Source organism: Ochotona princeps, chromosome 4 (assembly GCF_030435755.1).
Source record: "Ochotona princeps isolate mOchPri1 chromosome 4, mOchPri1.hap1, whole genome shotgun sequence".
Taxonomy (NCBI): Eukaryota; Metazoa; Chordata; class Mammalia; order Lagomorpha; family Ochotonidae; genus Ochotona; species Ochotona princeps.
The window spans coordinates 3,042,595-3,067,552 of NC_080835.1; the positions used below are offsets into that span (position 1 = coordinate 3,042,595).

The window sequence follows — 24,958 nt, forward strand, 5'->3', positions numbered from 1 at the left end:
TAGCAACCTTACTCTCTTTATCTGAAGAAATACCAAGCTAGGTGAACTACTCAGTGCAGTACTTGGGGTGTGACCCCAGAGCAGATAACAGCTTTAGGAAGTCATGATCGGACTGGGGGGTCATTTGTCCTCTGGAGGGGGGCAGAGGGCCAGGAGAGCAGTAAAGGCCCAGCAGCCTAGTCCTAGTGCACTTAGGAGTGATGCCAGTGCCAAGAGGGTGGCTAGGCCTGGTGACAGGGGTTGGTCTCAGGGCAGGAGTTAGCCAAGAGGGCTGGCTCTGTGGTGCCCAGCGTGTAGAGCCCGGAGGAAAGGGTGTGGCTGTCTTGCGGCTATCTGGATGAGTTGTCACCTTGGACCCACGGTGTCATCTCCGTGTGCTGGCAGGCAGTGTCCTCAGGCAGCAAGCAGGTGCCACAGGCGCCCAGCTCTAGTTCCCATGGGAACCCAAGGCTGAGGTGCACGCCTACTCATGATGGCATACATGCATGTCAGTGACAGCCCTCACCACGAGGGGGCCCACCAGCTTCCCATGTGGCTGGCCGGCCTGTTCCGTGGTGGGCCCTGGCACTTCTCCCAGCTGCAGCTGCCCTTGAGCCCGCCCTGGTCTGTAACAGCCTGGGCAGGATCAAGATGCTCTGGGGGGTAACCCCAAATGATTGTCCCTTCCTAAAACACACGTGAGCCCTCCAGTGCCCATTGACAGCCCTGAGTCCACTGATAGTCAGTGATGTTGAGGGGCAGACAGCTTTCACACTAGCCTTACGGGCCATGAGTGAGGGTTTCTCCATTGCTGCCTAGTGGTGTTGGGGTGGAGCAAGAGAGGTGGGCGCACACAGTCGAGACACTCCAGTGAGGCTTTTGGGGAGGGTGAGCCTGTCCCCGTTCCCCAGACGGCCCGGCAGTCAGCCGTGCTGTGCCAGAGCTGTCCGTGCGGCTCCTGCTCTGTGGTCAGGCCTGAGCCGCAGACGCAGCTCCACCTGCCCTCACTGCTCAGAAACACCAGTCTTAGCTGGTTCTCTTTTTTTGAGAGTAACCACCTGAAAACATTTTCTTTTTTAATCTTTATAGAGTAACTGTTAGTTCATGGGCCTCAAAGTCTAGAGAGGCATATAACTGTACCAAATCCCAGTGTCTGAGATCGTAAGTAACCACAAATAGAAGTCAGTGTGTACCCGCCACCATCATGGCACGGGGGATGGGATTGGGGAGGGGTGAGCTTGGTGGGTGCCAGGCCGGGATTGTCTCCATGCTCGGAGCCCCGATTCCAGCCACCGCATCCACGTGGTGACCTGTCCCTGGGCGGCCAGTGTGCCATTCGGTGCCAGACTCCGCTGCTGGCCGCCTTGCGGCCTGCTCTGGGGTTTTGGGCTTTGAATTGCTGCTTAGGTATCTCCACGTCAAGCCACTGTACTTCTGGGATGTCAATCAATCCTAAAGAATCCTAACGAGAGTAACTTTTCCTTGGAAGGTTAGCGAGGGCAATGAGACCTGGTAGGTTGGAGGAGAGGGACCAGATGATCTTTATGGGTAAGACTGATATACCGAACGCCTTTAAACCCTGTGTTGTACTTGTAATCACCAAACACCAGTCCATGCAAAAGCTAAGGCCCAGGGCTTGTCTAGCAGGATCATATCCGACCACCTGACATGATGATGGATCAGCAGACAGGTCATATTAGGCAGGGCCATGACATGAAGTAGCACACAAGAGAACCATATCTGGGGGTAGATTCTGTGGGGAGTGTGTGGGCCAAACCCTGTGGAAATACTAGCCCCACTGGTTAGCTCAAGAGTTGAAGGGGTGATGGACTAAACTAGGTGTGACCAAGGAGCCTGCCCTCACTCACAGTTAAAGGAACCGACAACAGTCTGGACTGGTCAAGGTAGCAGCACCCGAATGTGCATCCTCAATAGGGTGTGGGGTGGGCCGGGCTGCAGCATTCACCAGCTCATACAAGGCCAAATGGAAGGGGTCCGGAGGTGTGGCCTAGCGGCTAAAGTCCTCGCCTTGAACGCCCCGGGATCCCATATGGGCACCAGTTCTAATCCCGGCAGCTCCACTTCCCATCCAGCTCCCTGCTTGTGGCCTGGGAAAGCAGTCGAGGACGGCCCAAAGCTTTGGGACACTGCACCCGCGTGGGAGACCTGGAAGAGGTTCCTGGTTCCCGGCATCGGATCGGCGCGCACCGGCCCGTTGCGGCTCACTTGGGGAGTGAATCATCGGACGGAAGATCTTCCTCTCTGTCTCTCCTCCTCTCTGTATATCTGACTTTGTAATGAAGTGACTAAATCTTTTAAAAAATAATAATAATAATAAATAATTTAAAAAAAGGCCAAATGGAAGGCCAGACTTCGCCGGGCACTGGCCCAAAACCCAATGGCATGTATGAGAACTGGGTCTGGGAGTGGATCAAGTGGAGGAACTTGGGAAACTCCCACTTGTGAACACGTGGTCCAGACCTGGGGGTCGGACAAGTTGGGCAAAGTAGATCCAATGGCTGGCTAATGTGTGGATTGGAAATGGAACAGGGTGGACCGGGCATGACTGAGCAAACCTTAGCCCACAAGCAAAATTAGAAACCAGGATGGAGCACAGGTCATGCCGAGCTAGGCTGTTGCACCTACTGGTCTGCGTGGGCCAGGGATGCTAAGCCACAGCATCTAAGGCAGAGGTCGGGACAGGTGAGGGGCTGAGCCAAGCTGAGTCAGAGAAACCACTGGCATGCACATGATCTATGGCTGGGAACAGGCCCGGTTGGGGAGCTAAGGGGACACCCTAGCTGGGTGGAGGTTCCCACCAAAGAGCATGGGGCTGGAATGGGGGCTGCGTTCTGATCAGGATACAGTTGTAGTCTCCCTTGGCAGAAGTGTGGACTGGGACTGGACGCACCAAGCTGAGCTAGACTCCAACACCATCTGGGGCTCTGGAGGACCAGGGTAGATATAGGACGGACTAGGCTGGGTATCAGCCCCTACTGAGCCATGTATGAGCCGTATGTGGGTATGGACGAGCCGTGGCCGGGCTGAAACATCCAACAGCAAGAACCAGTTTGGGTTGAAAGCCAGTCAGGAAAAGCCACTGTTTCTGCTAGGACAGGAGGTGAACTGAGTAGGGCTGGCTCATGGACCCCCTGGTATACGCAAATTCTGGCATTGGGAGAGGTTCTGATGGAGCAGCCTGAACAACTCCTCTGGCAGGACACAATCCCTGCAGGTAAGCGCACGAAGCATGATAGGAAACAGCCCAGAACAGGCCATGGAAAGTTTCCCACTGGCACACATTTGGCATGGGTCAGGGGCAGACCAGGCTGCTGAATCAGTTCACGTCATCCACTGGAGAATCCGAGCACCTGGACAGAGTGTGGGTCGAGCCAGGTTCAGTCGCGACAAAAACCAGTGCACAATATGGAATGCTAAGGTGAGGTTACCTGTACCGGATGTGACCACAGCGCCCAACCAGCACGTGTGAGAACCAGGATAGGAGGGGGCAGAGCTGGCAGGTGGAATATGGGGGGAGGGGTTCCCTTGCTGGACAGCTACTCCCACTGGAGAGCGTGGGCTGGGATGGGGGCAGACCAGACTAAGCAGGGCTACAACACCTGTGCGCCTCATGTGGACTAGATCAGGGAAAAGCCAGACTGGGCTGACTCTTCCTACTGGTGCAAAGAAAATTAGAGTGGGTGAGGGTTGTTTGGGCTTAACCACAGCATCAGCTGGCAGAAGCTGGCACTGGGGGCTAACTCTGCCAAGTTAAACCACAGAACCACCTGGAGAGTGCATGATCCGGGAGTGGGAGTGGCCTACAAGGGAAATAGTGGGCTCCTCCCTCTTGGGTTACCACCCCCACTGGAGGACAGGAAAACTAGGACAGGGGCAGGGGTGGCTAGACAGAAAGGCACCCAACAGCATGTATGCGGGCTGGATAGTTGGGCTCGTTGGGTTGAATTAGGCTTTAGTGTCCATTGACATTATGAGAGCTGAGTGGGATGTGGGACAGACTGGACGGGTCTGCTATACGTACTGTGCATATGGGAACCAGGGTAGGGGCGGGGCTGATGGGGGTTATTGGGAGTCACCCTGACTAGGCTGCAGCACCCATTGGTTTATGTAAAGGCCGAGTATGTGCCGGGCAGAACCAGGCTGGACTGCAACACCCATTGGTTCCAGTGGAAGACAGGGCTGAAAACAGAACCACCAGCTGATTAGGGCGATGGGCTGTGCCGGACCCTGTACTTGCTAGTACATACAAGAATCTGGTCTGGGAACACCTCAGACAAAGTTTCATTTGGGATCTCCCCAATCGAAATGCCAGATTCAGAACCCTAACCAAGAAAAGACAGAAGACAGAACAAGTCAATCAACCACCTCAGCTATATGTTGGCAGTGAAATACTGGGCAAACGGAGACTCTAAGATGGACTATGTCAGTCAGTGGATTCTTCAACGACCTCATCGTGCTTGGAGTGGCGAGACTGGCAGCGATTCATAACTGGTGAACTATCAAAACCACTTGAGCAGGACCCTCAGAGCATGCCCCACATCTGGGACCTGGGGAGGGTGGGAGACTGGGTGGGGCTTCTCCCTCAATATCCCCCTTTACCTCAGATACATGAAGGAAACAATATGGAAATAATAGTCTTACCCACTTTCCTGTAGCCTTTGAACCTTTTTACCCTAATTAACTATGTAAAGATTGTCAAAAATATAATAAAAAATGGAAAAAGAAAAGAAGTCAGTGTGTAGACAACAGCCTAGACCACCTAGACCAGCCAGCATGTCCGAGCCACAGCTGATGTTTAACGCGCGTGTCTCCAAGCCCGCAGAGACCATGGTGAGGACCGTGACGAGTGGGTCTCCCACTGGGACCCCACCACATCGCGTTGGCCAGCCCACTGCACGACACCTCAGTTCCTGTGTTTTGGGACCATTTTCCAGCCCCTGACACAGTGCTAGTGCATGATGTCACTGGATGAGCGTTAACTGTAACATTCCCACATTCTGATTTTTTTTTAAAGTTTGATGAATGGGTCTATTTTATATTGAATTTTTTTTAATGAGAAGTTCTCCCCTAGAGGTGCGGGGCGGGGGCAGGTAGGACCACCAGCAGCGGAGGGAACTGGTGGCCTGCTTAGCAGATGCCTGCTCTGCAGGTGGTGCTCTTTCTCTGCCCTCATGCCCACTCAGCCCTCAGTTCTGTGTTGGAAGGGGAGAGCGTGTCTGCTGCCCTAACCAGAGCCTCTGCATGCCTTTTCCGCTGCGGAGCCTCTACTGAAGATACTGAGAGCTGTGGACATGGGGAATCCAGGGGCCCGGGCACTTGGCTCACAGCAGGAAAGCAATGTAAGATCTAGGGTTCACACCGAGTGTCTGAGCCGCCGTTGGCTTGGTCCGTGGGAGCCAGCCTCATGCCTCTTTGAACTTCGGAAACGCCAGGAGACCGCTGGCCAAGAGCCTGACAGTGCGGTGCTGGGTGAGGAGGGAGAAGCCAGGGAGGAAGCTGGCCCGGGGCGCTGTCAGGCCAGAGCAGCCCGCCCAGGTGCAGACTGCTGTGCAGTGGAGGACCAGGTCGTAGAGCCTAGACGGACGTGCCAAGCAGGGTTGGACTCCTGCGAACAGAAGACACGGGGACAGGTGCACTTGGCCTTGCAAGGGAGATGCCCCCTAGGAAGGGCTAACTGGCTTGGTTACCTCTAGAGGGAGAGCTCTGCCATCCGCTCCATCACTCGGCTGGGTATTGTGGGACAAGGGAGGGAGGCTCAGTGTGTGTCTCATGCTGGCCGGGGGACAGGGTCACTGTCCCCGGGGACGACAGCGCTGAGCTGGGCGCCTGAGGCTCTGCAGCCTTCCATCCTGTGCTTAACCAAGGGCTAGCTGCCCTGAGGCTCCAGGCGAGAGCCCGCGGTCACGGAGGGCAGTGGCTCCTTGAACACCGCATAAAGGACGTTATCCTGCAAGTCCATTTACACACGGCCCTGTGACGTCGGGCATCTTGGTGGCTGTCAGCGCCCCACTGCAATGCTGGTCACTCTGGAAGTGGTCACCACACCTGTGTTCTGTCTGGAAAGGCCCCTGGTATACCCCAGCACAGTCATCCTGGCGGGCTCGGAGCCCACCTGGACCCTGTGCTGACACACACACTGGGTCCTGGTGCCAGGCCTGTGGAGGAGCAGTGGCCTTGCCGTTGAACAGTGTCCTGTTCACCATTAGCAGCCTCTGACTCCCCTCACCTGAATCCTACGTGGCGGCCTGGGGACATGTTCCTAGAACACGTTTCTAGGGCACTGGATAAAGGCCCAGAAGGCTATCGCGAAAGAGAAAACCTCATTACTGCGTTTTTACAAGGTCAAAGTGGTCCGCACTCCTCAGGCACATGGCCACCATGATGACACTGGTCACTGGGTGCACCCCCCACCCCACCTGCTGGAAACCCCCCACTGTGCCTGCATGCAGTTCCTTCAGTAAGAGTGTTTGCAGCCCTCCTGCCACGGTTGGAGGGGTTGCTGCTGTGCCCTCCAATGTGAGAGCTCTTAGCATGAGAAAAGTCAGGCACAGATTTCAAGAAGTTGGGGCACCAAAAAAGACTTTTCTTTTACATTTTCCCGCAAATGTCTGGAAGTCTCTTGCATGGTGGCTTAGCGATTGGGGTACCCCCAGGTTCTTTGTCAGTGGTCCAACCATCCCCATCCTCACCTGCGTCTTCCAGCTGTCAGGGAAGAAGGGAAGAGGTGAGGCCACACTCCTGCCTCGCACGGCATATCCAGAATTTCCCATCATCACCTCCATGCACAGGTCTCGTTGGCCATCCCCTTGCATGTGGCCAGGGCCAGCTGCACTACACCACAACCCTGGCCCCCCATTCCTTCCCCGAATCCTCTGCATGAATCCAGTTCCTTCTCCCCTGGAGCCTGCAGGGTCCCCCGTCTGCTGCCCTGTCGCAGGCTGCAGCTCGTTCAACACCTGGAGGACTCTCGTGCTGGACGCCCGACTCCTCGGCTCTGGGACACGTCCTTGCAGAGTTCCTGTCTCTACAGCCTTAAAGACTCCTGGGCCTCCCAGCTCACCTTCCACTGCCTTCTGTCTCCTGCTCTGCCTGCTCTGTTGTTACTAGCTTTGGGTTCTAGTTCTCATGGCTTTTTAACTCTATGGTTACATGTTTGTTTCCCCTTACTCTGAGTGCAGTTTTTCAGCATGCTTCCCCTGTGTCCTGGCCTCAGGGCCTCCCGCTGGGCCCTGGAAGGCTGCCCAGACTCGCTCCGCCCCCATGTCCCCAGACACACCACCACCTTGCTGCCGGTCAGCCTGCTCCCCGTGGCGGGCTTTGCAGAGTGACAAACCGAAATGTCAGTGTCTGTCTCAGGCACGTTCTCCGGGACTTGTAGGATCCCCAGGGAGGGATGCACCCCAGGAGGAGCCACCTCGGCCAGCAGTACCCATGGGACCTACCTGGGCACACTCTACTACCCCGAGTCCACAGCTGTTGTAGTGAGTGATGTCTGGTCTGTGGCTGTGGTGGTGGGGCCGACCACCAGCTCTTAGAACAGCGAGGGAGCTTGCAATCCCACAGCACTTTAGGATTGTCAACCCACTCCGCAGGGCTCCCAGCCCGTCCCAGGACTCAGGAGGAGCTTCAGCCAGCCTGCCAGCTCAGTGCTCCATGTTCCCAATTTGGCAGAGCCAGTTACCGCTCACCCTGTGTTTTCTCTTCCCCTGAGTCTTCTGCTCTTACCTCCCCCGTCCCCGTCCTCAGACCTAGTCTCCCATCTCCTTCAGGAGCAGCCCATTGGGACCCAAGCTCTCTGGGTCTCTAGGAAGCAGCAGATGACGCAGAACAACACCCAGCAACCTCGCCCCTGGCCTCTTGTCAGTGCTCACCTGTGGGCAGGACATGCTGGTGTCCATGTTCTCTAGGGGCCCAAACAGCAGGGGACTTCATCATGACCAACATCACCAGGGGATCAGGCGTTCTACCCTGGGGGGCCGGCTTGGAGGTGGGGGACTTTCTCAGAGCCTCAGTGCGGCCCCCTGCTGGATGACCCCATGGATGGCTCTCAGAGGTTCCCCTTACCAATTTCTGCCGGTCCAAACACTGCCCAAGGAGTGTGAGGGCAGTCACCTGACACGCCTGCTTCCACCTTCACTTCCCTTCCTCTGAGCGTGGAGCTGGACTGAGTCAGCCAAGGTCTAGACCACATTCCACCCCAGATTCCACTGATTGCTTCTCACTGTCGAGGCCTGCTCCTGAAGTGAGGCTGCGGTCAGCCTCGTGGGATGGCCTGGGGGTGCTAAGGGAAAGCAGTTCCCAGCAGGTGTTTCCAACCCCACCTCCCAACGGGTGCTCTCCCAAAGGGGAGGCCGGGGACTGTGGCAGCTGTGGCATCTTCTGGGAAAATGCTGCACATGACAGGAGCCTGCTCTGCTCTGCCAGCCACTGGGGAGCGTCCTCCTAGCTGGTCTGGCTGCCCTGCTACGGAGAGCTGGAGCTCCATCAGGGCAAAGTGTGCTGACCGGCTCCTAACTCGTGCAGGGTGCTCCCGGCCACCTGGGCCCTACCTGGGCCCCTCCTGGCTGGGCCCTGCCCAGCCCAACCTGACCCTGTCTGGGCCCCGCCTGGCCCCTCCTGGCCTGCCTGCCCCCTCCTGCCCCTTCCTGGCCCTGCCTGCCACCTCCTGGCCTGCCTAGCCCCTCCTGGCCCTGCCTGACCCCTCCTGGTCCTGCCTGCCCCCTCCTGCCCCCTCCTGGCCTGCCTGCCCACTCCTGCCCCCTCCTGGCCCCTCCTGCCCCCTCCTGCCTGCCTGCCCCCTCCTGCCCCCTCTTGCCCCCTCCTGGCCTGCCTGCCCCCTCCTGCCCCCTCCTGGCCCCTCCTGCCCCCTCCTGGCCTGCCTGCCCCCTCCTGCCCCCTCCTGCCCCCTCCTGGCCCCTCCTGCCCCCTCCTGGCCTGCCTGCCCCCTCCTGCCCCCTCCTGCCCCCTCCTGCCCCTCCTGCCCCTCTTTCCCCCTCCTGCCCCTCCTGGCCCCTCCTGGGCCCCACCTCACCGTGTTCTTTCCTTTACAGGTACTGTGACTGCTTTGCCAGTGGGGACTTTTGCAACAACTGCAATTGCAATAACTGTTGCAACACTTTGCGCCATGAAATGGAGAGGTTTAAGGCCATTAAGGTAACATATGGTCATGAGCACATGCATTTTGGGTCATTCTGAAGTACCTGAGATCCTAACACAGGTGCCAGCGATTCCCAGTATGTGTCTGAAGGGAGTGTGCCACAGCCTGCCCCTGCCCCCACAGCACTGGGAGCTGCTCGGCGGAAGGCCTGGTGCGGGAGTGGACGGCCATATCCCCCACATCCCATCGTGGAGACGCCATGGGCTCCCAGGAGAAGGGACGGGAAGTTAAGCCGGGCTGTCGCCCTGCCCCAGGCACTTGCCAAGGGAAGTCAGCGCCGTGGACTGAGGCGTGCCCTTGGAGAAGAGCCGGTAGAGCGCAGCTGCGACCGCCTTCGGGTTTCCTTCCATAGTTTAACTCTCCTCTTGAATTACGGATGCGCCAATTGTAAACGCGTTACCAGTTTTGACGTGGTCCAGGAGATTGAAGGCCGTGGCGCAGCCAAGCTTGGGTGGCCCTATCAGAATTGAGGGCCAGGGGGCTGCTCTCTGTTATCGGCAGGGCCCAGACTCCAACAGCTACTGGAGTCTGTGATTCAGCAAGTTAATTCTCCAAAGGATGTTTGAAGTGCTCCTGACAGGACTTTGTTCTTTCTTTAGATTTTTCTTATTTCTATTGGAAAATCAGATTTACAGAGAGAAGGAGAGACAGAGAGGAAGATCTTCTGTCCGCTGGTTCACTCCCCAAATGGTTGCAACGGCCAGAGCTGAGTTGATCCGAAGCCAGGAGCCAGGAGCTTCTTCCAGGTCTCCTACACGGGTGCAGGGTCCCAAGGCCCTGGGCCATCCTCAACTGCTTCCCCAGGCCACAAGCAGGGAGCTGGATGGCAAGTGGAGCTGCCAGGACACAAACTAGCGCCCATATGGGATCCTGGTGCTTGCAGGGGGAGGATTAGCCAGTTGAACCATTGCACTGCACACCCCCCCACACACACACACACAAGACTTGGACAAGGATGTGCAGAGCAGGTTTTACCCTTGACAGATACCCCCTGTTTGGGCCCCAAGGGACGGACCGACTATGATGAAGTGCTGCACACTGTGAAAAGACCCCACCACATGAGTGGGCCTCACGCTGATCAGACAGCACTCGGACAGACACGAAGGGCACCCTGTGTGGGCACAGCCCCAGGGACCATAAGGTGTACACAGGAGCCCCTGGGGCTGGACCATCCCCCAGCAGGGCCTGGCTGCTGCCAACCCAGGTGGGACAGGCTCCTCACACTGCCCCAGGCTGGACCTGTGCCGCCTGGCAAGACCTCATCCAACACTGGCAGTGTGCCAGGGCCTCTGGCCTCAGTGCCTGGCACAAGTCCCCTCAGCTGGCCCCAGGCGGGGCAGGGAAGAAAGGCCTCCATCACAGCGTCTGTGTGCTAAGAACTTTACAAGCCCGGGTCACTTTAATTCTAAAACACTTATATCTGTGTGTCCATGAATGGACCACAGGCCAGACTAAGGCTCAGGCACGTTGGGTGGGAGGGCCAGGCTCTGAAGGCAGCCTGCAGCCTGGCCGTCTGAACTCCACCCTTGGTGCCATCACCACAGCCCGCCCCCTCCCATGCCCATGTTTGCTCATTCTGAGATGGCCGTGACCGTGGCTGTGTCGAGCACCCTGAATCCAGGAAGCCTCTTAGGCAGCTGCCTGGGACACAGCGTGTCCATCGGGCTCAGCCAGAGTGAGTCCGGCCCTGCTCCAAGGGAAGGTGTACATGGAGATACGGCTCTCCTCTCTGCTGCCCACTTCCTATGTGATGGCAGGTGACTTTGGAACCCAAAAAAGAACAAGGTTTGGGGCCCTGCACCATAGCCTAGTGGCTAAAGTCCTCACCTTGCATGACCAAGATCTCATATGGGCACTGGTTCTAATCCCAGTGGCCCCACTTCCCATCCAGCTCCCTACCTGTGGCCTGAGAAAGCAGTTAAGGACAGCCCAAAGCCTTGGGACTCTACACCCGCATGGGAGACCCTGAAGAGCTCCTGGCTCCTGGCTTTGGATTGGCTCAGCTCTGGCCTTTGTGGTCTCTTGGGGAGTGAATTAGCAGACAGAAGATCTTCCTTTCTGACTCTCCTCCTCTCTGTGTCTCCTCCTCTCTGTATATCTGACTTTCCAATAAAAATAAATATTTTTTTTTTAAGTAAGAGCAAGGTTTAAAGGGCTCTGGCCAAGATCCTGCTTTGTGTGTAGAAATGACTTGGAACCAGCAGGAATGCGTCCTCGGAGCCACGCGGGCACTGAGCCGAGATGTGCTGTGGCGGTCAGGACCGATTCTGTTTCCTGTCGCAGGCATGTCTCGATAGGAATCCAGAAGCTTTGCAGCCCCAAATCGGGAAAGGCAAGCAGGGAACCATCAGGCCTCGCCATGGCAAGGGCTGCCACTGCGAGTGGCATGAGGCCAGCGGGCGCGCCTGCGGCTGCGGAAGGCGGACAGCTGCTCAGCTTGGTCCGAACCGGCTGGCTTTGGCCCAGCTGGGAATGCACTGTCCTCCCCACCCGTCCTGTGTCTGGCAGAGGGCGCCCCTGCAGTCGCTGGGCCGCAGGCTGAGCCGGCCCTGAGTGACGCGTGCCCCTTGCTCCCTGTCGCAGGCAGCGAGGGAAGGACAGTGCTGTCCCCAAGTCTGGCGTCAGCTCGGAGCAGAAGCCCAGAGGTGCAGCCGCAGCGAGATGCCCGCCCCCGCTACCCACCCAGAAGCAGCTCTCTGCTGAGGGAGAGGGGGCAGGGACAGAGCCAAGAGGAGGCTGCAGCCATGATGATGGGCAGTGCCCAGCCTGCCTGGGCAATGAGTGGGGCTAGGGACGAGCGGCCTCTGCCCTGCTCGCTCAGGGACCTATCCCCCAGCTTCTTGACCGGGCTCCTATTTCTGTGTAAAGATGTTGTTATGACTTGGTTTGAAAAGCCAACAGCATGCCCTCATCAGGAGCCCAGTGCCCCACCTGCTCACAGCGGCTGGGGGTGGCCTTGGCTGAGGGAGCCAACCTGCATCTGGGTCTCCAACATGCAAGGGCCCAGACACAGCTCGCTGCCCGCCGGGCTGTGGGGCCCAGACCCGGGCAGGGACACAGCTCGCTGCCCGCCGGGGTGCGGGGCCCGGACCCGGGCAGGGACACAGCTCGCTGCCCGCCCAGCTGTGGGGCCCAGACCCGGGCAGGGACACAGCTCGCTGCCCGCCCAGCTGTGGGGCCCAGACCCAGGCACGCTGGAAGGTAGACAGTGGAATGGACCGGCCTGGATTGGCCTCATGGCAGCTGGGCTGCGTGCCTGTCTTCCTTTTTCTTTATTTATAAATTATAGGTTTTACTTCTATGCATATACACACAAGCAAACATAAGATTATTTAAGGTACCAGGAAGATTTTCCTCTCGGGGTGTCTAGGGCACCCCTGTTTATCAAGTGTTTCCTGTGACCAGGCCACGATCATGTGCTCATCTGTTTGTAAATGCATTGGCTGCAAAAACTACGAGGAGAGCCCGGAACGGAAGACACTCCTGGGTGTGCCACATTGCGTGGAGGCTGGGGACATGGAAGACGGCCACTGCTTGTCACCTGCCAAGTGTCCGGGCCCACCAGAATACAGAAAACAGAGGTGGGCAGGGGAGGTGGAGGCAGACCGGGGGGGGCTGCATGTCACTCCCGGGGCGGGCAGGAGGGGTGCCCGCCGCAGAAGCGGCCCTGGCTCTCCAGCCCCACCAGGTTCCCACGTGGCCCGTGAGCTGACCTGAGCCGCCTTCCCTCCTGCAGCAGCGGGGGCAGTGAGGGGGTGACGCCCAGATGGCCAGACTGGCCCTGCCTGTCGGGGAAGTGACTGTGTGTGTGTGTGTGTGTGTGCGCCTCAGATCCCATCCACTCCCCAGATGCCAGTTCAGGAGCCAGGGACACTGTCGCTGTGCCCAGGTGGCCGGCAGGAGCCCAGGGGCTTGCAACGTCGGCGCTGCCCCCAGGGTGTGCCTCAGCAGGAGCCGCAGCCATGACCGCAGCCAGAACCCGGCCGCCACTGTCTGACAGCAGGCATGTGCAACACCGACCTCCCATTCATGCATCTTAAACACAGTGAGAACTGGTTGGCTGTTGAAAGGCAGAGTGACAGAGATCGCCCAGGCAATCAGTTCACTCCGCAGTGTCCTCAGCAGCTAGGGCTGAACCCGCCTACACCAGGAGCACAGAGCCTGGAGCCCGGAGCCCGGAGCCAGGGGTCAGGGACCAGGGGCTCAGAGCCAGTACCAGGGCCCTAGAGCCTGGAGGCTGGAGCCTGGAGCCAGATGCTAGGGGCCAGGGACCTGGAGCCTGGAGCTCAGAGTCCAGAGCCCAGAGCCAGAGGCTAGGGGCCAGGCGCCAGGGTCCTGGAGGCTGGAGCCTGGAGCCAGGGCTAAGGGCCAGGGGCCTGGGACCTGGGGCCTGGAACTCAGAGCTCAGAGTTCAGAACCTGGAGCCCAGAGCCAGGGCTAGGGGCCAGGGACCTAGGGCCAGGGCCTCAGAGCCAGGGCCTAGGGCCTAAGGGCTAAGGGTCAGGGGGCCAGGGCCCAGGGCCTAAGGGCTAGGGGTCAGGGGGCTAGGGCCCAGGGCCTAAGGGCTAGGGGTCAGGGGGCCAGGGCCCTGGAGCCTGGAATCAGGGGCTAAAGGACAGGGACCTGGGGCCTAGAGCTCAGAGTCCGGGGCCAGGGACAGGGGCTAGGGGCCCAGAGCTGGGGCCAGGGCTGCCTCAGGGTCTCCCCCATGGGTGCAGGATCTCCTGTGCTCAGGCATCACGTGCCCCTTGCAGGCAGACCTGCAGGAGCTGGGTGACAAGCACAGCAGCTAGGACTCTGCCCAGGCTCTGCAGGATGGCTCGTGGGCACCTCAAGTGGCTGCTTCACTTGCTGCCCCACATGGCCACCCATTTCCTGGCTTGGGGGTGGTGTCACAATCCTGGGATAACACTTGCTCTGTGCACTGAAGGGTCCTTGATTCCAGTGTAGTGGTAAAGGGCTGGCATCATTAACCAACCAGCATCATGTCACCAACCCGAATACACACTGTGTGCTGGGGGCGCAGTGACCCCCTCAGCACTGTGCGCTTGAGGTCTGTCGGCACAGGTGCACTGACGCCAGCCACATGCTGTCCTGGCACCATGAGTGCTGTGGACCGTGGCCATGATGGGGCTGGGCATGGCCCACCTCCAACCTGAGCTGCTTGTGATGGGCTCAGCTGTCATAATTCTTCACGTCCTAGTCACGTATGTTAGTGTGTCTGTGCGTGAGATTAGGAGTGTGTGTATATGTGAGTGTGCATTTGTAAGGATGTGTGTGTCTGTGTAGTGCGTGTGTGTGTGTGTAATGTGTGTATGTAGAGATGTATGTGTAAATGTGTCTTCTGAATGTGTGTATTGTGTCTGTAAGTGTGTAGATGTGTCTGTGTGAATGTTCTCTAAAGATGTGTTTGCATGTCTGTGAGCATGTGAGAGCACATGTGTATAAGCGTGTAAGCATGTAAGCATGTATGTGAGAGAGCATGTGTGTAGATTGTGAGATCATTGTGAGCATGTGTGTGAGCATGTTGTCTGTGTGTGAGCGTGTGTGTGAGTGTGTGAGCGTGTGTGTGAGCGTGTCTGTGTGGGAGCATGTTGTCTGTGTGTGAGCGTGTGTGTGAGTGTGTGAGCGTGTGTGTGAGCGTGTCTGTGTGGGAGCATGTTGTCTGTGTGTGAGCGTGTGTGTGAGCGTGTCTGTGTGTGAGCATGTGTCTGTGTGAGCATGTGTCTGAGAGCATGTGTGAGCATGTGTGTGAACATGTGTCTGTGTGAGCGTGTGTGTGAGCATGTGTGTGAGCGTGTGTCTGTGTGTGAGCGTGTGTGTGTGAGCGTGTGTGTGTGTGTGTGTGTGAGCACGTGCATGTGTGTTTCAGAGTTCCCCGCTGACTCCTCTTGGTCCTGCCTGGCTCAGCCACAGCTGCCCCTCGGCCTGGCCGGCCGGAGCTCAGAATTCTGTAGCACACAGGCCTCCTTGTCCCCGAGAGCCTGGGGGCCCCAAGGGCCTCCGGGACAGGAGCGCCTGCTGGGGCAGGAACGGCAGGACCGAGGGGGGCTGCCACCCCAGCTGCTCACACTTCTCCAGACCTGGGCTACAAGGCCATCTGTGGGACCAGGGACGGATTCCCAACTCTTCAGCCCCGCAGGCCACAGCCCAGCACCCTCGGGGCTGCCGCTGGCTGATCCCAGGAGGTCAGGGCTGTGCTGGGAGGGGCGAGAGGCCAAGACAGAACCCTGCCTCGGATTGCAGGTTCCTGGCTCCCGCTGCCTGGGCCGCCGGGGTGGCCGCAACCCACCAGCGGGCCACACTGAGTGACCCCCTGAAAGGAGCCCATCCTAGACTTCCTGAACTTGAGCCCAGCTGTGGCTGCCTGGGGAGGCGGCGAGGGGTGGGGGGTGGGGGCTCGTGTGGACGGCCGGCTTCGAGCCTGCCCTGAGCCTGCCCTGAGCCTGCCCTGAGCCTGCCCTGAGCCGCCCTGAGCCTGCCCTGAGCCTGCCCTGAGCCTGCCCTGGGCCTGCCCTGAGCCGCCCTGAGCCTGCCCTGAGCCTGCCCTGAGCCGCCCTGAGCCTGCCCTGAGCCTGCCCTGACCCTGCCCTGAGCCGCCCTGACCCTGCCCTGACCCAGCCCTGACCCTGCCCTGACCCTGCCCTGAGCCGCCCTGAGCCGCCCTGAGCCTGCCCTGAGCCTGCCCTGAGCCGCCCTGAGCCTGCCCTGAGCCTGCCCTGAGCCTGCCCTGAGCCTGCCCTGAGCCGCCCTGACCCTGCCCTGACCCTGCCCTGAGCCGCCCTGAGCCACCCTGAGCCACCCTGAGCCGCCCTGACCCTGCCCTGAGCCTGCCCTGAGCCGCCCTGAGCCTGCCCTGAGCCGCCCTGAGCCTGCCCTGAGCCGCCCCACGCCCACAGGCAGCCCGTGTCCTGCATCTCGTGGGAGGTGGTGGAGGCCACGTGCGCCTGCCTGCTGGCCCAGGGCGAGGAGGCCGAGAAGGAGCAGTGCTCCCAGGGCTTGGCCGAGCAGCTCGTCCTCGAGGAGTTCGGGAGGTGCTTGTCACAGATCCTGCACATCGAGTTCAAGTCCAAGGGGCTGAACATGGAGTAAGTGCACACGGCCGTGTGTGCCCGCCGGCCAGCTCGCCTCAGGACCCCCAGCAGGCCAGCTCGCCTCAGGACCCCCAGCAGGCCAGCTCACCAAGGTTTTCCGGGGGAGCATAGGGCCGGTATGCAGCCCCCTCCAGAAGCTTGCAAACAAACCTCGTGTCTCTCCTGCCCCCGTGCCTGGGGGGCTGGGGGGCCAGGGGGCGGGATGCCAGCACTGCCTGTGCACTGCATGGGGGAGGGAGCGCCCCGGGACAGACAGGGTCCCAACCCCCTGGGGATGCCCACCTAATGGCCTCAGCTGCCTTTCTGGTTTTTGTTTGCTGTTTTTGAAATTATTTAGAAAGAAGTTCCCCAGCTGGGCTGTTAGGTTCAATATAGCGCCCCCTCAAGGCATGCCCAGTGCCTGCTGTTGCCCAGGCCACGGGCACTGGCTAGCGTCAGCAGCGTTTGGAATTGCGGGACTGATGTTTTGGTTTCATTTCTTATGTGTTTGTATTTGAATTGTGGAAAAATGCTGTCACCTGTTCACTTCATTATTGTACTATTATCATTCTCGCTTGTGAAGTGCAGAAACAGTAGGTAAAGGTGCTTTTCAAGTTTTGCCTCTTGGTTTTATTGTAAGAGGGCCACAGGCATTTCTGACGTCCTCAGTTGTAACTAACTTAGAGGGGAGTGAGCTGCATTCATCTTGGGAATTCCCAGCCTGAAATGAACATGGCAGATCCTCTCCCACCCCTCCCCTTTAGCCACCTGCAGAAGCCTAACGTCCGCCTGGAACGGAGGCTGGGACAGGGACCGGGTGGCCAGGACAGGCTGCAGGCTGAGGGGCCAGTGTCCCTGCCTTCCAGGCTCAGACATCTGCCCTGGACCAGGGCCCCAGACCGCCGCTGCCTGCCCAAACGAGAGGAAAGAAAACCTGGGGGTGGCAAGGAAGCCGAGTACGCGGGGGCACCCCGGGTTTGGACCACTGGGTGGGCGGTGTCCTGCACCCTGAGGTGGGAGTGGATGGGACACGCCGAAGGGAAAGCCCCAACGGGACGCACAAAGCTAAAGCATCCCAGGCGGGGCGGGAGGGAGAGCAGGAGCCGGGGTCGCTTCAGCCAGGCTGCCGTCACCAGAGCCCGCCACCCCGAGGTGCTGACGCAGGGTAGCGGCTGCCATCTGACAGGTGGGAGAAGCCCATCTGGCTCCCCCTGCTTGCCCATTCCCTTTCTCATTCTTGTGGAATGATCTTGAACGTTTGCCCACCACTCCCAAAGCCGTCAGATTTGAAGACTGGCCCGGGTCTGCCCATGCTGTGCTCACTGTGAGTGGCTTCCCCGCTGGACAACAGCTCGGTCAGAGTGGTGGCCCAGCCGCAGAACAACCCACCTCTACCTTCCTGGGGGGCCCTGTGGCAGGGGCGGGGCCAAGCGCCAGCCCGACCCTGTGCAGGGTGCAAGACAGAGGGCAAGCGAGACAGCTGGGACCATTGCTCTTTTTATTTTTCCAAAAAGAAAATCTTAAATAGGGTAGCAGAGTTAAGTCAAGGTCAGGCAGGGTTTGCTCTTGCAAGCTGGGGCCAGGGACCCATCGCCCAAGTTCACAGCGCAGACACGCATGCGTGGGGCAGCATCCAGTCAGGACCACCCGGCGTCCTCTGACGATCCTGCCACGGGGAGGTCGGCCAGGCTGTCCAGGGCGCCGGCCTCTGCAGGGGGACAGTGGGGTCAACAGGAGGCCCCGGGGCTCGCTGTCATCCCACAGCAGTCCTTACAGGGCGCACCCAGGGACTGCACTCCGAATTCAGTGGCATTTTGAGCTCTGAAGAAGTAACTCCCATCAGATGGAGACGTTTTGTGTTAGAAAATTTGAATCAAAAGAGATATGTCCCTGCAGGCCGCTGGGCACAGGCAGGGGAGAGGCAGGGAGACTGACAGCATGAGGTCTCTGTGACCCCAGCTGGCCTCACTGCTGCTAACCCACTCCTGCTGTGTGCCTGACGCAGGGCCGGGTCCCCTGCTACGCTCACCAGGAAGCTGGCTTGCGGGCCCCATCGCCCCAGCAGCTTGAGCTGTTGTCACCCTATCGCTAAGCCTGCCCCCAGGGCAGCCAACTGTCCTCAGGGCCATCCTGACTCCCCCTGGCAGGGGACACAGTCTTGGGGCGGGCAGCAGGTGGTGGGCTGCTCCTGGATGCTGGGCGGAGGCTCGTCACGTACCTTTGAGGCGCAGAAACAAGAGGAAGTCAATGAGTGAGCGCACCGCGGCCTCGGGCAGCGACGTGTCGGCAGCCCCTGCAAAGCAGCCCACGCTAGCCTACACAGCCCTCCGGCCACGGGTTGTGTGTCTATGCCCTGGCCCAGCCTCAGCCCAAGGTGCCCATGGCCTGGCCCCCTGCAGCCGGAGGGCTGTGGCTCCAGGCCCCAGCGGGTGGCCGGTGCTGGGAGGGAGACCAGAAGCCCTGGCGCGTCCTGACTGGGTCCCAGCTTCTACTGCAGACTGGGCAGGTGGGGTGGGCTCAGCCTGGGCTGCAGGGGCGGCCAGCGCGGGTGCACAGCCATGGGAGATGCGCCCTCTCACCTGGCTTCAGGGGCTGCTCTAGTGGGAGTTCCCGCTTGCCGGCCAGGCCATGCTTGTCGTTAAAGGACCTGTGGTTGTCAATGGCGTCTGTGGACAGATGGGGGGCGGGAAAGAGGAGAGTCATCTGAACGCTGCCGCCCCGCCCTTCCCAGGACTGCTGGGAACCCAACACAACCACACCCCAAAGGAGAGCGGCGGCGTGTGCCGGGGCCAGGGGTGAGCGGCGGTCTACAGCATTCATGAGCAGGTGCCCAAGACCACAGAAGGGGGCCCAGTGTCTGAGGACCCCACCGTTGGCAAGAGGAGGGTTCAGTCAGCCTGCAGTGCCCGGGCTGAGGCCAGGCCCACCAGCAGAGTGTCCCCACTGCTGGCCACCTCCTGCTGCCATTCAGAGGTCCCGGGCAGGCAGCAAGTCGTGCAGGGCAGGGAGGCACAGGCTCTGGGACACCCCGACAAGCACAGTGATAAGCAGGGGTCTGCATGGCAAGGTGATGAGGCCTCTCCCGCCATGGCCAAGCACCACAGGCACCGGGACCCCAGAGGGCAGACGCCTGGCGACTGTCAGGTCCCCAGCCTGGCCAGCAGGTGTCCACAGCTGCAGCTCGGCCACTCCCTCCCAAAGCTGAGCTTGGGGGGGCGGGGGTGAGACATGGGGGTGGGGGCAGGGGTTTCCAGGGTCAGGACAGAAGAGCTGGAAAATTTCTTGGGGTCAGGGAGAGAGAATGGGGTGCCGAAGCCCACACTGGCCACCCCAGGGACACGGCTTCCTCCCTCTGGCTGCCATGTCCTCCGCCAGCAGGGCAGCCCGGGCGAGACCACTCACGTGGGCCCAGCAGGTAGCCGGCGCTGTTCAGAGTCCAGCCTCGCTTCTCCTTGGCCTGAAAAGGAACAGAAGGGGGTCCTACGGGACGCGAGCAGAAACCGTGCGCTGTGGGCGCACGCGGCCGTCCGGAGAAGGCACCTCCGCAGCCCGAGGGCGCTCCCCGCTCCCGTCCCGCGCGCTCCGCGGGCTCCGGACCGACTCACCGGCAGCGGCAGCGCCCGCGTGGTCGGCAGCGCGGCAGCGAGGAGCAGGCAGGCGAGCAGGAGGGCGCCGGCCCGGGCCATCTGCAGGGGAGGATGAGGGCGTCGGGCCGGGCGGGGGTGGGGCCGGAGAGCAGGGCGCCCGGGAGGGGACGGGGAGCCTGGACCGCTGGGGTCCGCCAGGGAGCGCGGGCACCTTGAGCGGCTGTCGCGGGGCGGCTGGGGGCCGGTCGGCGCAGACGGCGAGTGCAGGCTGTCCGGCGGCGTCCTGGCAGGTCCCCGAGGGCGCGGGCAGCGGCAGCCGGGCTCCCCCGACGTACTCTGCCCGAGCCGCCGCCGCAGCCGCTCTTTATCCGCGCCTGCCGGGGAGGCGCGGCCGCGTCACGGGGTGCAGCGCCGCCCAGCGCCCCCGCCAGCCCGCGTGGGGGGCGGGAGAGGCCGCAACTCGGGTCTTGCAGGCGGCGTCGGGGTCCTGCGTCAGGCGAGTGGGGGGACAGAGGAAGGTCCCCGTCCCTGCGGGAGAGAGCCCCCATCCGCGTGCCCCCAGCCCCACAGGGGCGGAGGGCACAGACCACCAGAGGGCAGCAGGGTCAGAGCCCGCCCCTCTTCGTCCCCCAGGCCCAGAGGTCCCCCATGGGCGGGGCCTGCTTGTCTGCCCTCTGCCCTGTCCAGCAGAATGAGGGTGGAGGAGTGCAAGCAGGGTTACGGCTGTGGGATTCTCCTGGCCTGGCATCCCAGGACCTCCGCCCTAGTCCAAGAGCTGTTCCCTGTAGGCTAGTGGGCAGCAGGGAGCAGATGGGCCCAGCAGGGTCAGTGGAGACCCTCCCCAACCCATCCCTGCATGTGTAGAGGCCCCACCCCCCAGCAGACCCTGGCCACTGCCAGTGGGCAGCCAGGAACTTGCAGGTCTGGGTTATGGGAGGTGCAGAGGGATGCTGGGGCTGGCATGGCTCAGAGAGGGATCCTGGACCGGACTTGGTCACATGGGATGTCCCACAGGTGGGGTCTGGCTGCAGTCACTCCTGTTTCTGACAGCCTGGGGCGGGAGGGAGAGAGAGGCTGTGGCTGCAGTGGGCTTGGCTGGAGGACAGGGCAAGTCCAGCATGCAGCTCTAGCGAGCAGGGACAGCGTTTGGAGAAGGTGCCAGGACGCCCTGGCTGGCAGCAGCACCTGAGTCACTGCCCTCCAGGCGGGGCTGCCCACTGTTCCCAAGCAAGGCAACCCACAGGGACCCTCCTTCCCCCGGTCATCTGTGAATGAGGACAGCCTGGCCAGGGAGCCGGCACCTGCTTTGGGAAACAGGCTGTGCCGGCAGCCACGGCCAGGCTTCTAATGGGTTCCTCGCTCAGCTGTGACCCAAAGAGAGCCATTGTCAACTTGTCACAGATGGCGCAGTGAGTGGCAGGCAAAATGGCTCTCATTAGGGTAATGCAGCCGGCAGCGTCTTACCCCACTGCCTCGCAGCCTGGCTCAGCTCCGCTCAGCAACTCCACCCACTGCCCAGCAGGAGACGCCGCAGAAAGTCGGCACTGGGCACTCAGCCCTGAGCCCCCGTGGACTCCAGCCACAACCATGAGCCATAAAGACACCCTGGTTCTCAGGCCAAGGAGAGGGCGGCACCCGCCAGGAGAAACCAAGGGGGCCTTGTGGTGACACGCTGAGGGCAGGCGGCATGCCAAGGGTCGGGCTGTTCATCCACTAAGGGAATCTCCTTGTGAACAGGTTCCAAGGGGGACATGAAGCACCTGCTGGGGGTGCCTTTTCTGGGGGGCCCTGTAGGAGGAAGGATGGGAGAGGCACGGGGTGACGGGGCTCAGCTACGGACAGCCCCCCCACACCAGCCCAGGCTGCATCTTCTGCAGGTGCCGGCTCAAGTTGTTAGCAGGTGGAGCAGTGGGGAGAGAGGTAAAGAGAGAGACTCTTCCATCCTCTGGTTTACTCCCCACATCACTGCAACAGTCTGGGTCGGGCAGAACCAGGAGCCAGGGGGCTCCACCCGGGTCTCCCCTGTGGGTACAAGGCCCCAAGCACCTGAGCCTTCCCTGAGCTCATTAGCAGAGAATTGAATTGCAAGTGGAGCAGTCAAGACTTAGGACTGGCACCTGCATGGAAAGCTGGCATACTGGCAGCAGCTTAACCGACTGCAACTCAACAGGAGCCCCACCATGAGGCTGACTCCCAGCTCAGCTGTATGAGCCCCCGCAGTGGCTGGGGGCTCCCGGCCACTGGCCCCCCCAGGACTGTCCCTCTGGCCAGAGCTGCCACGCAGCCATGGCTCCAAATGGACAGTGCTCACTGCTATGACGCTGCAGCCTCATCCACCTGCCAGTGCTGGACTCCTGGCCTGCAGCCACCTTGCCTCCTAGCGGGAGCCCTCTCCTCCCTCAGCCACCACTGCCCCCTGCCCCCTGCCCAACGTGGAGCCCACCACAGCCCTGTACCTGGTGACCCACTGCCTGGTGTCTGCTGGGAATTGGTGGCCAGGAAGAGGGTCTGGCTGGGCTGATGGCCCCAGGGCAGATGGCCCCCCGCTGGGGAGGGCTAAGCAGGGGCCGGTGACTCAGCTGCAGGCCCTGGGCAGGGGCACCTGTTTCCTGACCGGCAGCAGGCCCAGCAGCAGCACCCACAGGCCATATGGGAGCCCATCTGGCCAGGGGGCTGGGGCTGTGGGAGGTGGCTGGCAGCACTGCACTGGCACCCGCCCTGCCTTCGGGGACAGGATCATGGAGGGACGGTGAGCAGCACCAGCTCATAGCAGCCTTCAGCGGGCAGATGGCCCGTGCCATGTTCACAGGCACACCTGTGGCACGCGTGGCAGTGTGGACCACCCACGCCCAACTCCCAGGGGTCTCCAGTGGCTAACCCTGCAGGTGCAGCGTCAGCTTGCCCCTGCCCGACTGATGAGCCCCCGGGGTTAGGGTTAGTGCCCATCACTGGCAGGGAAGGGCTGCCAGGTAAGCTGCTGCCCACCTGCAGGCAGGCCCCAAGGGGCAGGCTGCCCAGTCCCTGCCAGTTCCCTGAGCCGTGGGCATGGGCTGGTAGGGCTTCACCTCTTCCTTCCGTGCCGTGTGACCTGGAACCTGTGCAAACCTCTGGTCACAGGGAGTGGGGCAGCACAGGGTTCGGGACCAGCAGCTGATGAGCTGAAGTCTTGAGGATTCCAGGCTGAGCGGGGAGGGGGCGTGCCTTGGCCCTCCCCGCGTTGTCTGGCTATTGCTGGACTTTGTTCATTGTTGAAGCTTCTGTTATTTGCAAGAAAACAGATATGTATAAGCACCGAGTGAAAATCGCCTGTAATCACCAATTTTAAAAAAGATTTTTTTTTTTTTTAAATTTGAAAGGCAGAGAGAAAGAGAGAGATCCTCCATCTGCTGATTCACTCCCCAAATGGCTGCAGGGCCAGTCAGGAGCCAGGAGCCTCTTGCCGGTCTCCCATGCGGGTGCAGGGTCCCAAGGCTTTGGGCCGTCCTCCACTGCTTTTCCAGGGAGCTGGATGGAAAGTGGGGCTGCCGGGACACAAACCAACGTCCATTTGGGATGCTGACAACGCAGGCAGAGGCTTAGCGTATTACAAGCAAGCTGGCCCTGTACCACACATCGCAAAAATGTGTTTTGAGGGGCCAGCGGGCTGGGCCAGGTGTCCACACCCGGGGAGAGGCAGGGTATCTGCATGAGGCGCTCAGTCTGGGAGAAGGTCCAGGAAGGCGGGCTTAGGGCTGCCAGGCTGCAGGTGCTCTGTGGAGGGGAGTTGGAGTTGGGTGGGAGGAGGGGTCTCAGGGTCTTTCCCCACCCCAGAGGCCAGCTACTGTCGCCCCCAGGCTCCTCTCAGGGGGGACCTGACACTCCCTCCAGGTCAGCACCTACGGGTGAAGATGGAAGCTGCTACCTGGGCGCTGGGGACTTGGCCTCAGGGTGGGGGTGGCTGAGCCCGGCCCATCAGCCGCTGCGAGATGAAAGGCCTCGGGCTGGCCAGCCAGGAGGGCCAGCTTTCATGTTCTGGCACCACAGATGAAGGTCTATGCCGGCAACGCCTCTTTCATCTGCCAGCTGGCCTGAGCCCGGGAGGGGTCGGGGGGCTGCGCTGTGAGCTGTTGTCCCCCACTGCCGCCCCCGTGGTCCAGCACAGGGCAGCACAGCGCCCCCCGCCGCCCTCCCATCTACCTGCAGGAAGACTGCTCCAACCCCAAGCTGGGAGGCCTCCCTGCCCGCCCCCCACCCTGGATTCCAACGGAACCACATAGGCAGGAGCTAGGACCAGGGGTCAGCCTGGGTCTGTGAGCAGCAGGGATCAGACTGGGCACCCAAAGACAAAGCCAGCTCCTGGCTGCTCTCCGCATCCCTGGGCAGGTGCACACTGCTGGTGGCATGGGTGCCCCAAGCCCACCCGCAGCCCTGGTTATGTAGATCCCCATCCTACTCATGTCCCCTGCTTCCCCCCACAAACAGTCCCCCTATGGGAGACAATGACGCTGCTTCCCCATTTCGGCTTTGACACACGCAAGGCCATCACCTCCTAAGAGCGGCCATTGGTTCTACGGTTAACACATTTACCAAGACCTTCAGATAATTGAGTCCCACTTAAAATCTCATAACTGTGACAGCAAAGAGAGAGAGCATTTATTTTCTGCCTAGGACAAGAGCAGTGGCGTCATCGGCCCCCTCACACAGACGCGCTTCCAGCTCAGCTCAGTCATTCCCTCCCCCGGGTCCAGGTCTGTGGATGTAACAGGTGCCTCAGCCTGGGGGGGTCTGGGGCATGAGGGGGCAGGTGAGGGTTCCTGAGGTACCAGTGCCTGACAGCACCTCTGGGGGCGTCACCGGGCACGTCTGGGGGTATCCCCACTTGAGGAGACTTTGCCGTCCATTTGGCAAAGTGAGTCCCGGCCTGGGGAGCTGGGGCGGCCCTCCACCTCCCGACCCCTGCCTGGATGGCCTTCAGAATTGCAGAGAGAGATTGTCATCCGTTGGCTCACACCCTAAATGGCCACGACAGAAGCGGGGAGTTGGATGGGAAGTGAAGCAGCCGGGACTCCACGCCAGTGTCACTACACCTTGCTGAGGGTTAGGCAATGCCAGATTCCTGGCGGGCACAGGTGCTCCGAGGCAGGCAGCCTCTGCCCACCTGG

The 24,958-nt window shown here is 60.6% G+C and overlaps 2 protein-coding genes across 3 annotated transcripts in view; one reads left to right on the forward strand and one right to left on the reverse strand.

Annotated features, from left to right (window-relative positions):
- Positions 1-16,290, forward strand: part of TESMIN (testis expressed metallothionein like protein) — a 28,462-nt gene extending 12,172 nt beyond the window's left edge. The window contains exons 6-9 of one of the 2 annotated variants that reach the window (XM_058662714.1): positions 9,051-9,153; positions 11,441-11,538; positions 12,502-12,738; positions 16,057-16,290. In XM_058662714.1, coding sequence (XP_058518697.1) covers positions 9,051-9,153; positions 11,441-11,538; positions 12,502-12,738; positions 16,057-16,249 — 631 coding nt within the window. In that variant the 3' untranslated portion in view covers positions 16,250-16,290. The remainder of the gene's footprint in view (positions 1-9,050; positions 9,154-11,440; positions 11,539-12,501; positions 12,739-16,056) is intronic. The other variant, XM_058662713.1, reaches the window with a different exon arrangement.
- Positions 16,291-17,744: 1,454 nt separating this feature from the next.
- On the reverse strand, positions 17,745-19,927 carry GAL (galanin and GMAP prepropeptide). The gene is made up of 5 exons (XM_004598260.2): positions 19,836-19,927; positions 19,633-19,687; positions 18,810-18,896; positions 18,449-18,523; positions 17,745-17,938 (listed from the first exon to the last, which is right to left on the reverse strand). Exons 1-5 carry the CDS (start codon positions 19,914-19,916, stop codon positions 17,868-17,870), a joined length of 369 nt encoding a protein of 122 aa, XP_004598317.2. The 5' UTR covers positions 19,917-19,927; the 3' UTR covers positions 17,745-17,867.
- Between the last annotated feature and the right edge of the window lie 5,031 nt (positions 19,928-24,958).

What these genes read in the sequence shown, in the direction of transcription:
- GAL (XM_004598260.2), bottom strand. Translation starts at nt 19,916, where the DNA reads ATGGCCCGGGCCGGCGCCCTCCTGCTCGCCTGCCTGCTCCTCGCTGCC. An exon ending in CGGCTACCTGCTGGGCCCAC is followed by an intron (nt 18,897 to 19,632) that starts GTGAGTGGTCTC and finishes ATCTGTCCACAG; the next exon opens with ACGCCATTGACAACCACAGG. An exon ending in AGAGCAGCCCCTGAAGCCAG is followed by an intron (nt 18,524 to 18,809) that starts GTGAGAGGGCGC and finishes GCTGCTTTGCAG; the next exon opens with GGGCTGCCGACACGTCGCTG.